Source organism: Myotis davidii, unplaced genomic scaffold, assembly GCF_000327345.1.
Source record: "Myotis davidii unplaced genomic scaffold, ASM32734v1 scaffold394, whole genome shotgun sequence".
NCBI lineage: Eukaryota > Metazoa > Chordata > Mammalia > Chiroptera > Vespertilionidae > Myotis > Myotis davidii.
Genome location: NW_006287548.1, coordinates 566,928 through 586,333, shown reverse-complemented (window position 1 = coordinate 586,333; position 19,406 = coordinate 566,928). Strand labels below are relative to the sequence as shown.

Genomic DNA, 19,406 nt, shown 5'->3' with positions numbered 1-19,406 from the left:
AATGAAACTACACACAAAAATGCAACAAAAGTAAAATTTTAATAAACTATAAAGCAATTAGAACAAAAATATTTGTTTGCATGGATGTGAAGAACATATTTCTATAAGTAATACTAAAACCAATTTCTCTAAAGACTATTTTCTGGCCATTTGAGATGCAGGCACAATCTCAATCTCTAATATTACAGTCAACAATACACACATTATGTAAAAAATGTTGATAATAACAGGATTTGTGCTGAAATAAAAGGAAGAAAAACATTTTATGGCATAAGTATATGGTAAATTTTTAAAACTCTTTGCTAAAGTATAACAATACACGAAAGGGCACAAATCATACTTGTCCAGCTCAGTGAATTTTCAGAGTGAATAGTAACCAATGCCCAGTTCAAGAAACAGAACACTGTATCCATCTTAATTTTATTGTTCATCCAATCATCTCAACTCATTAACAGAGGACCTTTGAGCTCCAACAAGTCCCTAGGCATAGCTCTATAATAGACCCCCCCCCAAAAAAAAACCATGGGAAAAGCACCATATCTCCCATAGCCTGGGAACGTCCTGAGGACAGAGGTTATATCTAACACCACTGCCAAGTTCAGTGTGGGTACTTAATAAATGCTGGTTGCATAAACAATGAAACAATAAGCTTACATCTACTTTTCTCTAAAATGAAATTGTTGAAAGCAAAGGGCTAGTTTCCTTAAAGAGGTCCTATGATAAAAAACCAATAGTACAACTGAATAAAGAAATGGTTGAAAAATATGAATAGACAGTTCACAGAAAAAGAGATACAAATGGCTACTCACCATACAAAAAGGTAGTATCATTCATTAAAAATTAAATGCAAATTAACTCAATGTTGAGGTACCATTTTAAATGATCAAATTGTCAAAGATCAAGTGTTGATAATACTGTGTTATTGAAACTAAATAGGGTAACAGGCTCCCTTGTACATGACCAATAGGAGTATACATCAGCATAACCACTCTGAAAAGCAAATTTATAATATTGGTTAAAATTTAAAATGCAAATACTGCTCCTCAGGGCAGTTCTAGTTTATACAATTTTTAAGAAGTGTATATGCAATATCTTTCAGATCTGGAATTCCAGTCCACAATAATCTTTCACCACTGAACTTAAATTGGAACTCAGTATGTACTCCCTTTCTACCAGTTTTTTCCCCAACCAGATTGTAAATTTTTGAGTCAGGACTGTATTTAAATCTCTTTCTGTCTTTCTAAGCATCCATAGCTATAGTGAATTAACCCCAAATGCAGTATTCTCCAGGTCACAAGAACTTACTTGTTTTTCCTCTAAGATCCAAACCAGAATGTTTCTTCTCACATTACTCCTAGAAGACAAACCCACCAGATGTATGCCAGGAAAATCTAACAAACTGAATTAAAGTTTAAAGAATTGGGGTGGGGGGTTAGGGGGGAAGAAAAAGAATTAAAGGGAAAAAATGGCTAAAGAAAGGACCCAGGAAAGACATTTTATGATAGTAAGAACCATTCCATTTTTTTTTTTTACTTTTGTTCTTCCTAGATAATTCCTGTGTTGAGAATTGTGATCTAATCCTATATAATAAAAGGCTAATATGCAAATTGTTTCCTTGGGAGTTCAACTGCTCGCTATGACATGCGCTGACCACCAGGGGGCAGCGTGGAAAGAAAGGAAGGCCCCAGCTGGCGGCTGGCAGCTGGGGAAGGAAGGCCCCGATCGGCCCTGATCTCTGGCCAGGCCTAGGGACCCAACCCATTCATGAATTTTGTGTTACTGGGCCACTAGTTTATTCTATAAAGAGTCCAGTAACCAAGTGGTAAAAAGGCAAACATCCTGCCAGGGCCTCAATAGCCGACATATGGGACACTAAGGAAAGGTGCCCTCTTCAGGTGGGCATCGCTCTTGCAGGTGCGTATCTTAGTAAGGGGATCCTGACTGGATTTCGGCCCCTTCTGTCCCTTTGCCTAGGAGTCCGTGTGCAGGGCATAGCATGCATAACCGTACACAGTGAGCGTGCCCGCTGAGAAAGGAAAATCTTGGAATTCCTGAGGCTGTTTGCCCAGACCCAGAACTTGAATGCCATGTACAAAGTCAGGATATATCCATTCTGCCAGAATCTTTTTTCATCGCTGACACCCGAGACGCTGGCACAATAATATTAATCATCTGACCTTTCAGAGGCAATTTCCTGATCTTAGCTGAGCAGCTCAGGCTAAATGCTACACCCAGCCCTATTTTTATATTGCCCAGATGGTGTGAATGGGTGTGTAGCTCAGGGTGCCCACTACACTGGGCTGCTTCCAGGAACTGTTTGTACCTTGGGTGTGACCACAGCTGTGGACAGGAGTGGAGGATGGAGGTGAAAGAATGGCAAGTGCCAAGTCAGTGCCTTTCCTAACTGAATAAAACGGATTTCACCAGTCACCGGTGAAATGCTGAGCCTTAGTTTAAATTGGGGGTTAGAGGAGTTCACGCTGGGTCACCCATAGAACAGCAGCCAAGGGCAGACTGAAAGGGTGTGACAGACGGAAAAAGGGAGGCCAGTTCTGAGAGAGCTCCTGATCCTACTGCACCAGCCCCAAGGTGGATCTGAGCGTGCCGTGTGGGGAAGACTTTGCAGGGAGAGACAGGCCATTTTTAGTTCTCTGCCTGCTGTGACTTGAAACTTATTTTGTTTCCTTAGAGATGAAGCGCATTTGCCCTGGCTGGTGTGGCTTAGTTGGTCGGGCGTCGTCCTGTGCACCAAATGATTGCCAGCTTGACTCCGAGTCAAGGCACAGGCCCGGGCTGAGGGTTCTTTCCGCAGGGGGAGATGTGCAGGATCGATTGATGTTTCGCTGTCACATTGATGTTTCCCTCTCTCTCCCTCTACCTTCCTCTCTCTCTAAAAAAAAAATCATTTAAAAAACAAAAACAAAAAACACTTGATGGTTAGCAAAGAGGACAAACGGGACTTAAGAGAAGAGTAACCATAATTCCCAATATCTGTAGGCTTTCTGCAACTATGTACACTGGACTCTATCACCTTGAATCAGCTTCTCCTCTTCTGATTTCCCATATCTCCTGCCTAACATGACTTTCCTTCAGATAAAGTTTCTTCTTCCTTCCTCTTCCTTGGTCCATGTCTTTCTTTCAAACAGTTAGTTAACATTTACCACCACCACCACCCCCAAAAGCTTCTACACACATCCGAACTGCTTCCTTCTAGCCTTACAAATGTAGATGGTGGCTGGAACCCAAAGACAAACTTGTAGCTAAAACTGTGGCCTTGGGTCTAAGTTAGGAGTCGGAACTCCACGGCCTGCAGGCCAAACCCAGCCCATCACCTGCCTTTGAACAGCTCATGAGCTAAGAATGTTGTGTCATGTGAAAACTGTATGAAATTAAAATAGCAATACCCACTGGTGGAGGTTTATTGGAATACACATAAGCTCATTTGTTTGGTAATCTTGTCTGGCTCCTTTTACAATACAATGGCAGAGTTGCGTAACTACAAGACTGTATGGTCACAAAGCCTAAAATATTTACTATCTGGCCCTTTCCAGAAAAACAAACAAATAAACAAAAAAAAACTTGTCAGTTCCTAACCTAAGGCATTAAGCAAGTTAGAGATGTTAAATAAGAACATCTCAATGTAAAAAAAATTTCAGGCAAACCAAGGCAAAGGCTATCAAACAGCCACATGAAGGTCTAAACCCATAATTAAGGCTAAGTGGTTACCCTGAGAAACAGGATATTAAATAAAAGGGGGGGATATACAAAGTCTACACTCTACACTTGGTAAGTGTGGAGATAATAATGTCTTCAGGACCTAGCCCACTTCTTAGAACTGGGCAGGTGCTCATTAGTTATTAAATAAATGAGCAGGAAGGGCAGAGGAAGAAATATAAAACAACTGAAATAAAGGATGCACAGGGTTGAGAGTGAAAGAGGGTCCCCAATTACTGCCTCAAGTTTGTCTACCCTTGTGTTAATGTCACGAATTCCCAAGTTAGCAAACATTCACACTCTGGAAGCTAACATAGTGTATGCTAAGCGTGCACCCAAGAGACTAAAGAAATGACTAAATAACTATAGTAACTGCCATAACGCCCATTCAAGACCATCTTTTCCACCCCCTTTCTCAGCCACCAAACACTTATATATTTAGTCCAGAGAGTAAATTCAGACTTGGAGATTAGCGAGAGGAAGGAAATCAAATATAGAGCCCATGAAATAAACAGCACCATTTGTCACTGTTGATCTTTGATTAACTGGCTCTTCTTTCCGAAACAGGGCCTCTTCTCTCTCTCTCTCTCTCTCTCTCTCTCTCTCTCTCTCTCTCTCTCTCCTTGCAGGTGACACCCACACATATCCTTCAGTGTTGGCAGAGATGCTCACTCAGATAACAATTGGAGTTCATGCTGCACATTTTCATCTTCATGTGTCATCATCAACATGCAAAACCACAACTATAGGAAAACAGAGCTGTTTGCTGCTCTTCTGTCTCAACTGACATTTCCACCCAGCTCTCACAATCTGTTCTTTGGAGCCAGAGGAGTGTTTAAGTCTGCCGTTGAGATAGGTCTGCCAGATGAAATATATAAAGAACCCAATCCACCCCTATTTTAAAGTAAATTCACCTTGCTGTGACTTTTTGTCCCCTCAAATTCCCAGCACCCCAAAACCTTTCACGGAGTTGAAACTGGTGACTCTGACAGGGAACAGGGCTCGAGAAGCACACATTCTAGAGTGGCCTCAATAATAGGTCAGCTTGGAAAAGGTGATATATCCTTGGGTCACTCATATTTCATCCCAAGAGCCTTTCAAGTGTAGAGCCCAGTGCCCACGCCCTTAAATGAACAGAAGGCACACTGAGAAAGTGGGCCACATTCTGCTCTGGGCAGTGGTAAGTGCTGAGAGCCCATGAATGTTTGAAGGGAAAACACCAACCAGTTCCTTGGGGGTTATCAAATCAGAGAAAGTTGAGAGATCCACACCCTCAGATTCATTCCTGAAGAACTAAACTTCCTCTGAGCACCACTCTTAAAAAGTCAGGAGTTACCCAGTGCCTCTCCATTTTGGAGACACAAATAAGTTACCAAACAAGGTTTGGTATGGTTGCAAGATCGTCTCATTTGTGGTTGCTTAATGTGGTGGTCAGGCACCATTATGATGGATCCAGAAGTTCTTGGATTTTTCTCACTCATCCATTATCTGTTCCACACCAGATGAGAGAGGAGAGAAGGTACTGCTTTAGAAGCAATCAATCTGTTTTCTCAGGCTGGAGAGGGGGGAAAGTAGATTCAGGGCTGCAGGAAATTACATATTTACATAGTCGTGTAGTTAGAACATAGTAGGAGGTCTGTTAGGTAAACTCATGAAGTTTGCATTTTATTTCATTTTGAACTTGAGTTTCAAGGTACTGGAACCTTTTTACAGAAGCAGTTTGTATTATTTTTATTATTCCAATAAAGGAGTGCTTATTGAACAGATTCGTTTAATAGCCGATTTTTACCAAGGTTGTCCCTTTTCAATTGATTAGATCTGTCCTATTGAACTCATGAGTAGCTGAGTTCAGTCTTTCTTGGATTGGGAAACATATAGGCTCACCTTTTTTAAAGTTTAATGAGCTCCATTTGAACAAAGAAAAAAGCAAGTATGGAGATGAGCTCATTGTACACGCATTTGACTTCAGGCCATCCTCAAAACACAATGTGTATGAAATAAATAGGAGCTCCTACAGGAATTATCAGACCAGCCCTTATGTCTCTTGAGGGCCTTCTCCTACCCATTAGATTATATCAGTGTGTGTGTGTGTGTGTGTGTGTGTGTGTGTGTAATGATTAACATGTCTGATTTGAATGTTCAACTTGTTCCAAGAGCCACAATTTTGTTTGTTGTTTTTCTTTTATTTTTAAACTATTGCAAGCCATTAGAGTGTTCCGTTATGACATGAGCATGGCAGATGAAGCAGCTGAAATTGTCTGTCCCGAGCTTTCCCATCTTTGAGCTCTTTTTGAATCACAGCCAGGCAAGGCATTTATAGAATTTGTTGAGACAAAAATCACTCCATAGAAAAGAGCAGCAGTTCGGTAGTAGTACAGGATTTTAACTACAAAGGCAACGTTTTTAGAAGTCTTAGGCGAAAGGCATGTTTAAAACGTTGTCAACACTCCATGAAGAGGAGATTTGGGGACTTCAATGGGAAATCAACTTAACTCTTGACTGTGGCTTATTTAGCATGGCTTTTTAAGATGATTCTAACAGTCTTGTTTTTAGTCACTGCACATAAATTTCTAAAATATAAATTAACCTTATATCCATCAAGTTTTCTTTTGCCATGTTTAATTGTACATATTTTACCTCCTATTTCACTAAAACAACTGGATCTTTGAACTTATTAATAGGAAAGTGGAAAACAGAACTGCTTCTCTCCATCTCAGAGTGTGATTGGTACATTTAGATTACCCATTAATTCATTAGGGTGTGTGAGAATCATTCAGTCAGTCAATAAATGCTTATTGCATGCCAGGCACTGGGGACATGGCAACAAACAAAGCAAAGTTCCATCCCTCATGGAATTTGCATTCTAGTTTGGAGAAACAAACAATAAATAAGTAAAAAATCTAGTGTAAGAGATGGTGGGGGTGAAAAAACAAGCAAGGAAAGCAGGTAGAGTTTGGGGGAAATTCACTAGGACAGAAGGTGATGCCTGAGCAGGGACCTGAAAGAAATGGGGGAACAAGCCAGGTAGATAACTAGAGAAGAACATTCTAGAAGGAAAAAAAAAATATGGTTAAGGCTCTAAAGAGGGAACACGTCTGCTATTGAGGAGCAATCTGTCAGAAAGTATTCATTTACCTAGAGAAGAGAGATTCACTTCACAGAGATGTAAACTATTGTTTTGATGAGAAACTGTAACTGAAGCCAAGGTAGAAGTATACCTTGCTTGAAGTGAAAATATTTGAAAGTCTGGATTTTTTTTTAAAAAAAGGCTAAAATTAAAGATTTATGAAAAGGATTGAGCCCACATTTTAAAAAACATAGGAAGTTTTCTCTAGTTTTGTTGCCAAAAGTGAAGCATCTCTGCTCTGAACGTCAACACTACAGCACAAATTAAAAAGCAGGCGCGTGATAGTTCAGTAATTTTATCACTGAATACACAGAACATAATGTACACTTGGCCTCTTTAATTTGGCATACTCAGCCCAAAATAAAGAAGCTCATAATAAAAAAAAAACTTATAGAAATACCAAGTATAAAACTTTTAGAATAAAAGCAGCAAAGGACATTGTTTTCTTCATGAGTACCATATCTGAAACCGTAAATGCATGGCTCCAACCACTGTTTTTCAACCATTTCTTGGTTCACACTAATAGTGAAAAAGGACTTCCCTGTTAACACTTCTACTTTGGTTCTGTTCAAAGTGAGTAAGAAAAATCTAAAGTGTGATTCATCTTTAGTAAACCTGTTTTTCCCATCAGAAAATAAAACTGGGTATTGCCAAAGATCAAATCTTTCCATTTTTATTTTTTATTTATTTATGTTTTGCCATTGCCCTTTCCACAAATTCTACAGCTCTGTCATCTTCAAATCCAGTCTGATAACTTAGATTGCAGATCTCTGTGTGCCAAGAGACTGGCCATGGGAGATAGCTGCCAACTTAAATTCAACTGTTCTTGGTCACTCAAAGACTGCTGGGTTTGGCCTTCTTTAGATCAATTAAATTAATGGAAAAGGAGCCCACTTAAAAATCAACTAAAATACAATATTTTCTGTCTGGAATCATAATATTCTTATCTCTCCCCACAACACAAAAAAACTAAAGAAGCCTCTTTCTATACATAAAAGTGAGAGGTGGAACCCTGTACATTTTTTTCATTACGAGCCAAAATAATCTGAAACAGGATAATTGTGGGAGTTAAGAGGCTCTCAAATTTTATAGCACCTCATTCCTGGATAATGGGTTTAAATTTGTTATAATATTCTCTCCCTTCTAAGGTCATTGCCCAGTTTAATTTTTACACATAAGTTATCTCTATGGCAATAATAATAATAGCTAAAATTATATGCCAGGCATGGTACTAAGTGCCAGGAACAAGTAGAGAAAAAGACAAACTAGGGCAGTAATGGCGAACCTTTTGAGCTCGGCGTGTCAGCATTTTGAGAAACCCTAACTTATCTCTGGTGCCGTGTCACCTATAGAAATTTTTTGATCTTTGCAACCATAGTAAAACAAAGACTTATATTTTTGATATTTATTTTATATATTTAAATGCCATTTAACAAAGAAAAATCAACCAAAACAATGAGTTTGCATGTCACCTCTGACATGCATGTCATAGGTTTGCCATCCCTGAACTAGGACCATGTCCTCAAGGAAATTACACTATAGGGACTGACATTTGTGATCATTATCTCCATCTTATAGTTGAAGAACCAGAGTCTTAGAAAGATAGCAACACGCCTGAGGCCAACTAGCAATGGCACTTGAACCAGGTCTCTCTGCCTCTAAAACCTAGACTCCTCTAACATCTGAATCAATTGAAGCACTGAACAACTGTAAAGGCAGCAGTAGAGCCATTCTCTAATGTCCCCAGACATACTCCAGGTGACCCAAACTGGAGGTAGAAAAATGTCCATGGTCATTCCAGGGTCAGGCCTTACAGGGTATCTTGAGAACTTTGATGCTCCCTCAAAAGACATCCTCCAAAATACTTCTCCACGTCGATGGACCTCCAGGGTAAACTGGCACCTGAACCCACACTGTTATGGAGCTCTGAGCCCTAAAGCACTGAAGATCCTGTAAAGAGGCTTTCACGAGGGCTCCTTCTGCCTGCCCTCGTCTGGAAAATTGCCACCGGCCAGTCCCGCAGCACATGACAAGAATCCCGTCATTTCTTTCTATTCTCCTTTCTTCAGAAGAAGTTTCCTGGGGCTCATCCCCCACACCCCAGTGAAAGCTAACATCCCTTTTTCACAGTATCATCACGTCCCTATGGATGTGCGTTCAGCATTCCACTTCAGATCTCCATGCAGACAATAAAGAGACCAGCTCTGCAAACCTGGAATATATGGAACAGAGAAGCCCCTAGAGAAGTTGACTGGAATGTTCATAGTATTTAAATAATTTTGACATCAAGTGGCCTTATTTCCAAATATTTTCTTCCTTGGTGTGGAAAGACTACTTTATTTTTTTTTAAATCATATTGTGAAAATTACATTGAATTTCCATCACAGGGAATAAGGAAAGCAAGTCAGTTTAACTTGCATTGCTTTGAAGGTCTTCCATTGGTCAAAATGACTAAATATGACCAGAAATCATCAAAGATATTTCTAAACTACACATTTCTACATATTTCTAAACTAAAAGGAAAACAACATTAAATAGGAACTCAGTGGTTCATTTCATGAGTGAAAGACAGTGTTTTTGTGTTTTAAAAATGTTTAAATCTCTCTATCCTCCCCTCCCACTCTAACCTATCCCCACCCTAAACCCCCATTTAACCAAAAAGAATGATTTTCTAGCCTTTCTTCTCCATCTAAAAAGTTTTAGGCTCAGACAGTGTAGCTCAGTGATGGATCCTCGACCTAGAAACCAGAGGTCACAGTTCAATTCCCAGTCAGGGCACATGCTCAGGTTGTGGGCTTACTCCCCAGTTAGGGGGTATGCGGGAGGCAGCCAATCAATGATTCTCTCTCATCATTGATGTTTTTATCTCTCTCTCCCTCTCCCTTCCTCTCTCTAAAATCAATAAAAACATATTGAAAAATAAAGTAAAAAGTCCTTCAATTTCACACTGTACTTGACCGCCACGTGCAGAGGGGTAAGAAAGGAGTAAAACTGTAAGCAGATTTTAAGGCTAACAGAATTCACTCACTTTTTATGCTCTACCCTAGCCTCTCAATCAAGTCAATAACTATATAGGGAGTTTGAATTTTGGTCGTGACACTACAAGACTTAGTCTGCCATGCAAATATTTTTAAACTTCATTTCAGCTTCTCAAAGTGATGTCATTTGATCAAGTCGGTCAACAAAAATTGTCATTTGTGGCCCAACAGGGGCCGGAGGTGGCCGGCTGAAGACGAGGCGGTCCTTTCCTATCCAGAGCAGTGGTGTTGAGCAGGTGAAGAGGTGTCAGCCGGCTGGCTTCTGGATAGGGGTCCATGTCAGGAGCGGTAGGCCGCGAAGTCTCTTGATGGAGCATAGGGATGGTAGTGCCTGCGGGTGGGCCCCAGCCTCCGGGGGGTCATGTTCAAGTAGTCGCTCTGAAGGACCCTGTTCCTCTTACTCTTCATCTGCAGAAAAGAGAAGTGTCATTGTGAAGGGCCAGAGACATGGAGGGAGATGTCAGTTCTAAGACTTTGGAGGCAACTATTCAGACCATAGACTGTCACATGAAGCTGAACACCAGAATTCATTAAGCACCTTGGACTTGAATCATGACGAATCAAACCTAACTACTTTGGACTCTTCTAAATTAACTTGAAAAATCTGAATCAGGGAAGGTATCTTAGAGAAATGCACCCCTGTTATTCTCAAAGGAGTCATTTAACATTTCAAAAGTATATCTCATTTACATATCTGCTGTTGATATATAAATACTCTTGAAGGTCCTTCCTCTTTCCCAAAGGTTAAGCATCCCCACTGCAATCTTCTTACTTTAATCATTTGCTTAACAAGCTGTTTTTCCATAATTAACCAGAGAGGACCTTCAGCCTTCAGAGATTGGAGTAATCATAAATTTATAGCAGTGGATTCCAAATGGGAAGATCGTTCTAGGCAACTAGTTGTATTTCTGTTCCTTTATATGTATTTACATTTCCTGGTCCTCAGGCCCAGCCCCCTCTGGAAGAATTTCTATGAGGGGTGAGAAAAGTAAGATGATACTTAACCTGGAGCAAGAGATATTCTTCCATAAATCTTAGCAAAGTTTGGATTAAGGAGCATCTTCTCTGGATCAATAGGATGGTAAAATTTATGTATTTGAAAAAAAGACCCTCAAAATTCTAAAATTAGAAAGTCATCCAGATTTCTGGATTCAGAATTCTCTATTATGGAAAAAAAAATGCCTATTTCCTGGCACATAGGCCTGATGCATAAGTAGAAATGTTGGACATGAATGATATGAATTCCTGCTTAAATAAGTAAGCATGACTTCAGCTCTGGCCTTATTTCCTTACACTTCTACCTGAGCATTTCACACCTTCCTTGTCAAAGGGGCATGAGGAAGTATTAAGGAAAGGTTGGGAAAACACTGACCTCCACATTACTATATATGCGTAACATGTTTTCAGACCTCATTTTCTTGAACTCTCAGCAGCATTCTTTATTATTGATCATTCTCTCCCTTTTGAACCACTCTTCCACTTTGCCTTCCACGAGGTGGTACCATGGTCAGAGAGGCAGGTTTTCACACTGCCTCTCTGACCATGCTTTCTGGCCTCCTCTGCAAGCTCATCCTTTTCTAACTAGCCATTCAGTGTTAGAGTTACTCACAGCTTTGTTCCAAGCCTTCTCCTCTACTCACTCCATTCTCACTCTCCCTAGGCAATCTCATCAACATTCACAGCTTCAATTATCACCTCGTCACCCAAATTTATATCTCTAGACTAGAGTTCAAAGTCATTTTAAACTCAACACATCTAAAACAAGAGCCAGTTTGGCTCAGTGGATAGAGCATTGGCCTGCAGACTGAAGGGTCCCAGGTTTGATTCCAGTCAAGGGCATGTACCTCAGTTGCATGTTCCCCAGCCCTGGTCAGGGTGCTTGCAGGAGGCAACCAATCAATGTGTTTCTCTCACATAAATTGTTCTCTCTGTCTCTCCGTCTCCCTTCCACTCTCTCTAAAAGTCAATTGAAAAATAGCCTCAGTTGAGGATTAAACAAACAACAACAACAAAAAACCCAAGATCTTCCCCTAAACTCAGGTCCTCTCCGAGGATTTCTCATCTTAGTGAGTGACACTACATATATAGAGTTGCCCAAGCCAGACTCCTAAGCCTCATTCTTGCCTTGCCACCTCCAGCTCCTTATCCCCTGTCCTAGAGGACATTTGACAATGTCTGATGACATTTTGGGTTGTCACACCTGGGAGGAATGCTACTGGCATCTACTGGGTAAAGGCCAAAGATGCTGCTAAATATTCTACATTGCACAGGGCAGCCCCCAATGACAAAGAATCTTTCAGCCAAAAATGTTAATAGCTCCAAGACTGAGATGTTCTAATCTAGAATCTGGTCATGAAAAGAAACTGGCATGAAAAGGGAGCAATCGATACAAAACATATCATCAAATTAGCATGAGTATTGTGAGACTGCTTGACTCCTCCTTCTTGTTCATACCCAAAATGACTGAGGACTTGAGCCTGGGTGACTTAGAAGGATGGTGTTCCATCCATAGACATTAGGCAAGGCAGTAGGAAAAGTATATTTGAAAGAGGTTATAAATTCTGCTTTAGTCATTTGGGACTTGAGATGATGGATGGGTTATCTAGCTGGAACTAAGAAGAGGATAGTATTAAACACACATAATTGGAGGATTCGTTCACAGAGAGGTAGTCATGGAAACCAAGTGCAGGAGGGAAGCTGCTCTTCAAACAGCTTGATTCTATATCCTTTCTATAAAAGAAAGGCAGGAGTTTTCTTGGGCACAGGGTTACAGCAGGATAGGAATAAGGACATGAAAATGTCTGCTCCCAAATCAATGTGGAAGTGTAGAAGGCTCTGATGATGCCCTGGGAAGTATTTTAGTACTTATTCCAACCTTGAAGACTCCCCTTGCCAGATTCCCAAATGACAGTCTTTGTCTCCAGACACCCCAAAAAACTATAGCTGGTAGAGAAGGCCCAACAATGAAGATGTCTTGGTTTTGGGTTCTCCAGGTTCACACAAAGACTATGAAAGATCTGCTGCAATAACTCCCATGCTTACTCTCACACTGTTATCAGATGGTGGGTTTAGTCATTATCACCCTAATTTTAAACAACAGTAGGATGGAAATGACACATGCATGACTGAAAACACTATACAGAACCCACAGTGTCCATGTGCATCTAGCATTTGCATATATGTTTGCAGAGTACTCACCTGATGTATCTGTGTGACTAGGTCACCTCTCTGACCCTTCGCCATCCAATGTCTGCTAAAGGCATATGATTTCAGGACCCACCTACCTTGCCCTTCCCTTCCCTGCAGCCCTTACCCACTTGTTTCCTAGGAGCAGCAGCATGACACAAGGTAATTCGGTAAATAGAGGATTGAGTGAGAGTAACAGGTGCTAGTCTGTGGCAGCCTGGCCAAAGGGAACTCTTTATTTATTCAAATGTCAGCAATAGGTCAAGAACTGAGATAGAATCTGCAGCTGCTCCCAAAAACCCACTCAGCCTAGAACTGCCTACAGTAGCACGTCAAGCCCTCAGGAAGTTCCGGAAAACAGCAATTTATACCAAGGTACAGTGCAGACCAGCCAAAAATGGGATCCCAAAAAAGTACCCAGGAAATGGCTAAACTCTAAGGATCCCTAATGGCCTGGCTGCCTAGCTCAGCAAGGTGCTAGTTGCTTAAACAGTAACAGTTGCAAGAAAAGATGAGCCCAGGGTGAAAATGCTGTATTATTCTATGAAATATAGATAGATGTTACGGGGTAACCAAATTGACTATAAGAGGCCACAGATGATAAGATATACAAAACACTTTACTTTCCCAGTTTATAGGGATCCTGTAAGACAGAATAAGACAAAAATAAATTTTTTAAGACAAAGCAAGATGAATCCCACTGGGAATTGGTGGTACTGCCAAAGAAAAACCCATAGTAGACATGTTGTTTCCAAGTTGAAAGTAAACTGTAAAAACTCCTTAAAAACGAGAAGCTAATTTTGTCCCTTTGGTTAATAATCAGTACCCTTCTGGCCACAGAAAGTTAAAGCAGTTCCCAAAACTACTTCCTGCAAAGCTAGTAAATTACATTGACCTAGGTCAGCATATTAGAGGGGAGCACCTGTCCTGGAAAGGTACCCAAAAAGCCACTATACCTGGCTTTTAAATGAAGACATTGAGATTCCTGATGGGATCAGAAAAAAAAAGCACACCAAGAATTAAGAGTCTAAATTCTTAAATCATTAGCCAACACCACAGTGGTTCAAAGCTGGAAGGGACCTTAGATGAAGACACAAGGATCCAGAAAGATAAGGGACGCGGCTAACATCTGAGGAAGAACTTAGTCAATATTCCACTGCATAAAGGCCCCCATCAGGCTCAAGCCACTTGAAGAAGGCAAGGCTGACAGGCACATTCTCAAGGTGATATCTAGTATAAAGGATTTCCAGGAACAAGCAGCCACTTTGTTCCCTCCCCTGAAGAAGGTAGAGATTGGGCAACAGGCAGCATGACCAATGTTCAGAATACCCCAAGAATCTTCTAAAATGAGAGAAATATGTGGAGAACAATTGAGAGGTAAACTTTGGAAACAGACCAACAAGAGATTGACAACAGCCCAAGTTGTATCTATCATTGGTATTATTTGTGAACCCATGGCTGCCCAACTTGGCCCAACACCAAGACTGTAGGTAGTAAGTACAATGGCTACACATGGCATAGCTCCCAGAAATCTCTGACCCATGTATGGTTTAGTTAAATGAATGGAGTATGCCTTGAAGATGGGGGTTATACTTCAGACATGTTTATTTAAGTCCTTAATTTGGCTTCCATGGAGGTTATGAGGTTAAGCATCACTAAGTATTAAATGTACTTAATCCTAGATAGATGGCAAATATAAAGAGAAATAGTCCTTTATCCTTGAGGAGCATACATTTCTTGTTGAAGGAGCGAACGACTCATACATGCATATGACTTTTAGAAAACATTTCAAAGACAAAATGAAATCATTACATGATTATTCTATATAAGAATAATGTGTATATAAGAACAGGAAGTCCCCGAGTAAGGGAAAGATCCTTGATAAGGAGGTTCCCTTCTTAACAGTAGATATGATCATCATGATATCCTCAGACCTCAGCAAAAAATTCAATGCTGAAGTAGGTAAAAAAAAAAAAAAATACACCAAGTTTAGGCATGAAATTTGCAAAAACTGGTAAACTCCAAGTCAGTGATGAGAGCTCAGAAAAGTCTAATTCTCATTATAGTTTCATAATGACAGTACCATAGTTGGTCTCACAAAATTCAACTGTTTCTGAGGAGATAAAAATATGACTCAGAAAAACAGACCTAGTTTCTTTGCTAGGTTTGAATGCATAATTTCAATGGCCAAATTTCTCATGATTTTTTCACCCTGAGCCAAAGTTCTTTATTGATTTCAATTGTCTAGATTCCCAAGTTGCTTAGATTTTTATACATATGTACACATTAAAACTATTTTGGATGTCATAATGATACTGCAAATGGGGAGGGAAAAAAAGTAACTGCCCTTGGTACCCCACCCTTATTTAACATTTAGCTTTTTATTCTGTTTGGCCACCAAACCAGTGCCTTCTGGAAAATAGAATGCCCATCAGATTTGTATCCGAGAATAAGTTGGACAGGCTAAAAGAGAACCTACTTCAATCTCGCAAGGGAAAAGGAACTAATAAATATCACATGTTAAACAGAAAATAAACTACATAGGCAACATTCTTGAATATGATCAGATCGTATGTGGCAGAAAAGTTTACATAAAAGCAGTGCTGCTTCTCTTACCCAGTAAGTAAAAAGAGCCACTGTTACTAGCAAGCTATACAAAGCCAAGACTCCAACAACCACCACCAGTGCCCAAAATGGCTTAGAAGACTCAGGAGTTCGGTGAGCTGGACAATGATGATTCTCTGAAAAATAGAATAGAGTGCGTTAAATGACATGGGAGTGGCACTTGAGTACATTTCCTTCCTTCTGAACATTATGGAAGAATGTGAGAGGGACCAAAATATGCATAATATCACAAGCTTAGAATGTGTAGACTTCCTCTTTGGTCTATTCTCTTTGGGATTTATCCAATCCCACTATTCATCACGACCTAGTTTTCAAGGCTACCGTTGAAAACCATTACTTTAAAGTGGTACATTCATAGAGTTGCATGTTACCTTTCACATGGATAATGGTTCCATTGCTCTTCTCATTGTCTATGTAAGGAGGAGGATACATGACTTCTATTTTGCAGAAGTAAATATCCGTTTGGTTAACAAACAAATTCCAGAGGTAGAATGTCACTGTTTCGTTGCCCAATTTCCCATCACAGTGGAATCCTGTTTTTGAGCGAAACTGAAGCTGATGGGAGTAGTTGCCATTCACAACACAGACTTCCACAGCACTATCTGCTCCCTTATAAAGGGATGCCCGGAACTCCTTTGAAAAGAGGTTGAAGGTATACTTGCAGCTAAGGTTGACAGCATTGTTGTACACCACAAGCATGGGTGATTGCTTCACCAAAATCTTGTTTTCTGGAGGAGGAAAAATCATTTGTTTAGAACAGGATATAGAGACTTTTTTCTGAAATCAAAGTAAAGCAATTAACAAAATAAACAGATCTCCTACATGCATCTTGGGAAGGTGTCACGCCCTGAGCTAGACAAGACATATTAAGCAAACTACTGGAGTACATAGATGCTACAGAGTATAGTAACATTGTTTGTCTTCCCTTCCTCTCCCTTCAATTCCTCCTTCTCTCTGTGGGTGCCAGGAGAAGGAAATCAAACTGGGTAACCATCTAGGGTTTCTCTCCAACCTTACTCAGTTTCCCTGACCAGTCCTCCTTTTTAAAAATTTCTGCAAAGGAATCCTAGTCTCATCTTTTTTCTTATATCAGCTCTCAGAGTCAGATCAGAAAGAATTTGAATGCCCATTACAACAGAATCCAAATAATTAGTAACAGAAACACAGTTCCTGGAGGGCTCAGTAAACAGAAATACAAATATCTAACCCAAACTTCCTGTAAAGGAGGGAGATACTGGCATTTCTTGTTGGGGTTGATTCTTCCAATCAGAACCTGCCCAATGATTTCTTCTAAGTACACAAAAAAAGGCCAAGCAAAACAAAGCCACACAAAAAAACAAGTTGGATTTTCCTATCGAGACAGCTTGAACTTTTTTTATTTTTTACATGTGTACTTTTTAGTGCTCTTAGGGAGTATTTGTTGAATGAGTAATAAATGAAGCTAAACTTATTGTTGAGACACACATTTTGGATAAGGATTTAATGAGATGGCTGTTAAGCTTAGCTGCGGATGATACAGCCAGATCACCATCTTTCATTTATTGGTTATTTAATGAGATCCTATTATTTTCACAGCAGTATACAAAGAAATGTAACATGTGGTCCTTGCTCTGAAGAGGTTTGAAAACTAGGGATCTCAAGGAAATACAAATCAAAAGCTGAATGAATTGAAGCATATAAAAAACAAGGTGTTCAAAATGTAGAACCTGCTGTATTTTGAAAATCTAAAATAAACATAAATGAAAAGATTGAAGACTGATGGTTCATTGAGCACATTCATTTACCCTAAGAATATTATTATCTGTAATTTAAAAACTAGCAAAAACATATAAGCTGGAATTAAATAATTTTGTGGCACTATCATGAGTGAGTACTTAGAAATCAAGTGGTCTCATTGTCATTATATTAATGGCCATTATCTTAGCATAGCTTGTCGAAATATAGTTAATTTACAAAAGAAAATCTTTGAAAGCAATTAATTCCTGCAACTTTTCAGTTCAATTTTACAGACATGATACTTTCAACTAAGCAAGATTCTCAGAGAGTTGTAGTTTAACTGATCTTGGTAATACATAAAGTGGAAAATAACATTCTAGTATTTTCAAAATGGTGTTTTAAAAGATACAGTTGACCCTGGAACAATATGGGTTTGAACTATGCAGGTCCACTTATATGCTGTTTATATGCTGAGTTTTTAGATAAATACTGTAAATGTATTTTCCCTTCCTTATGGAATCTATAGGGTTCTCTATATACAATATCATGCCATCTGCAAATAATAACAGTTTTACTTCTTCCTTTCCAATTTGGATACCTTTTATTCTTTTTGTCTGATTGCTGGCCCCATAACATAAACTTGGGAGTTTTCCCTCCTCTTGAATTGTTGGGAATAGTTTGAGAAGGATAGGTGTTCTTCTAATGTTTGGTAAAATTCATCTGTGAAGCCATCCAGTCCAGGACTTATATGTGTTGGGAGATTTTTGATGACTACTTCAATTTCATTAGTTGTAATCTTTCTATTCAGATTTTCTGATTCCTTCTGATTCAGTTTTAGAAGATTGGGGTGTGTGTGTGTGTGTGTGTGTAATTTACCCATTTCATCCAGATTGTCCAATTTGTTGGCATAAACTAGTAGATGTTTGTAATCTTTTCTTAGCACTCTTTGTATTACTTTGATGTCAGTTGTTACTTCTCTATCATTTCTTATTTTATTTATTTGGGTCCTCTGTCTTTTTTTCTTGATGAGTCATGTTAGATGTTTATCAATCTTTTTTATCTTTTCAAAGAACCAGCTCTTGATTCCATTGATCTTTTCTTTCGTTCTTTCTTTCTTTCTTTCTTTTTCCTTTCTTTCTGTCTTTCCTCTATTTCATTTATTTCTGCTCTGATCTCTATTATTCCCTTTCTTCTACTCACTTTGGGCTTTGTTTATTGCTCTTTTTTTAATTCCTTTAAATTAAAGTTAAATTGTTTATTTGAGATTTTTCTTGTTTCTTGAGGTAGGCCTGCAATGCTATGAATTTCCCTCTTGGGACTGCTTTTGATGTGTCCCAATGATTTTGGGATTCTTGTATTCTCATTTGTTTCGAGGTATCTTTTGGTATCTTCCTTGATATCATTTTTCATCCATTCATTGTTTAGTGACATGTTATTTAGCCTCCATTTTTGTTGCTCTGATTGTGTATTTTCAGCTAGCTCTCTTCCATATTACTGATTCTATCTCCGGCTTCATCCAACTTACTGTTTATTCTGTCTAGTGTGTTCTTCATTTCAGATCTTGCATTCTTCATTTCTGGCTGGTTCTCTTTTTATGGTTTGTCTGTCCTTTTTATGCTTTCTATCTCTTCTTGAAGTTATCAGCAAGTTTCTTGAGCATCCTCATAGCCATTTTTTTGAACTCTATATCTGATAAATTGCTTGTTCATTTCATTTAGCTCTTTTTCTGAAGATTTCTACTATTCTTGTATTGGGGGCACATTTCTTTGTCTCCCCATTTTGATTTTCCCTCTTGTGAGTCTACCTAGGTCAGACCTACTAGGTTAAAAGAGAAACATTGTCAACCCATCTATTGTATTTGCTTATGGTGTCAAAAAATTGCCTTGACTGACATTTCTATAACTGAATTGACAAGTTGTTTTGATGATGAATTTAGTGCTTTGCTTTTCAAAGTCTTTCCTTCAGCTAAATCAGCTAAAGGTGTGGAGACAGGAAGCAGT

At 39.3% G+C, this 19,406-nt stretch overlaps 1 protein-coding gene and 1 long non-coding RNA gene across 2 annotated transcripts in view; one reads left to right on the top strand and one right to left on the bottom strand.

The window, feature by feature from the left end:
* Positions 1 to 6,569: 6,569 nt before the first annotated feature.
* LOC107182408 overlaps positions 6,570 to 19,406 on the top strand; it is a 14,237-nt gene continuing 1,400 nt past the window's right edge. The window contains exons 1-2 of the long non-coding RNA XR_001513124.1: positions 6,570 to 7,613; positions 15,777 to 15,783. This is a non-coding gene — a long non-coding RNA (uncharacterized LOC107182408). The remainder of the gene's footprint in view (positions 7,614 to 15,776; positions 15,784 to 19,406) is intronic.
* Positions 9,733 to 19,406, bottom strand: part of CD28 (CD28 molecule) — a 25,575-nt gene continuing 15,901 nt past the window's right edge. Inside the window, exons 2-4 of the mRNA XM_006759407.2 lie at positions 16,062 to 16,418; positions 15,682 to 15,806; positions 9,733 to 10,287 (exon numbers count right to left, since the gene is read on the bottom strand). Coding sequence (XP_006759470.2) covers positions 10,159 to 10,287; positions 15,682 to 15,806; positions 16,062 to 16,418 — 611 coding nt within the window. The 3' untranslated portion in view covers positions 9,733 to 10,158. The remainder of the gene's footprint in view (positions 10,288 to 15,681; positions 15,807 to 16,061; positions 16,419 to 19,406) is intronic.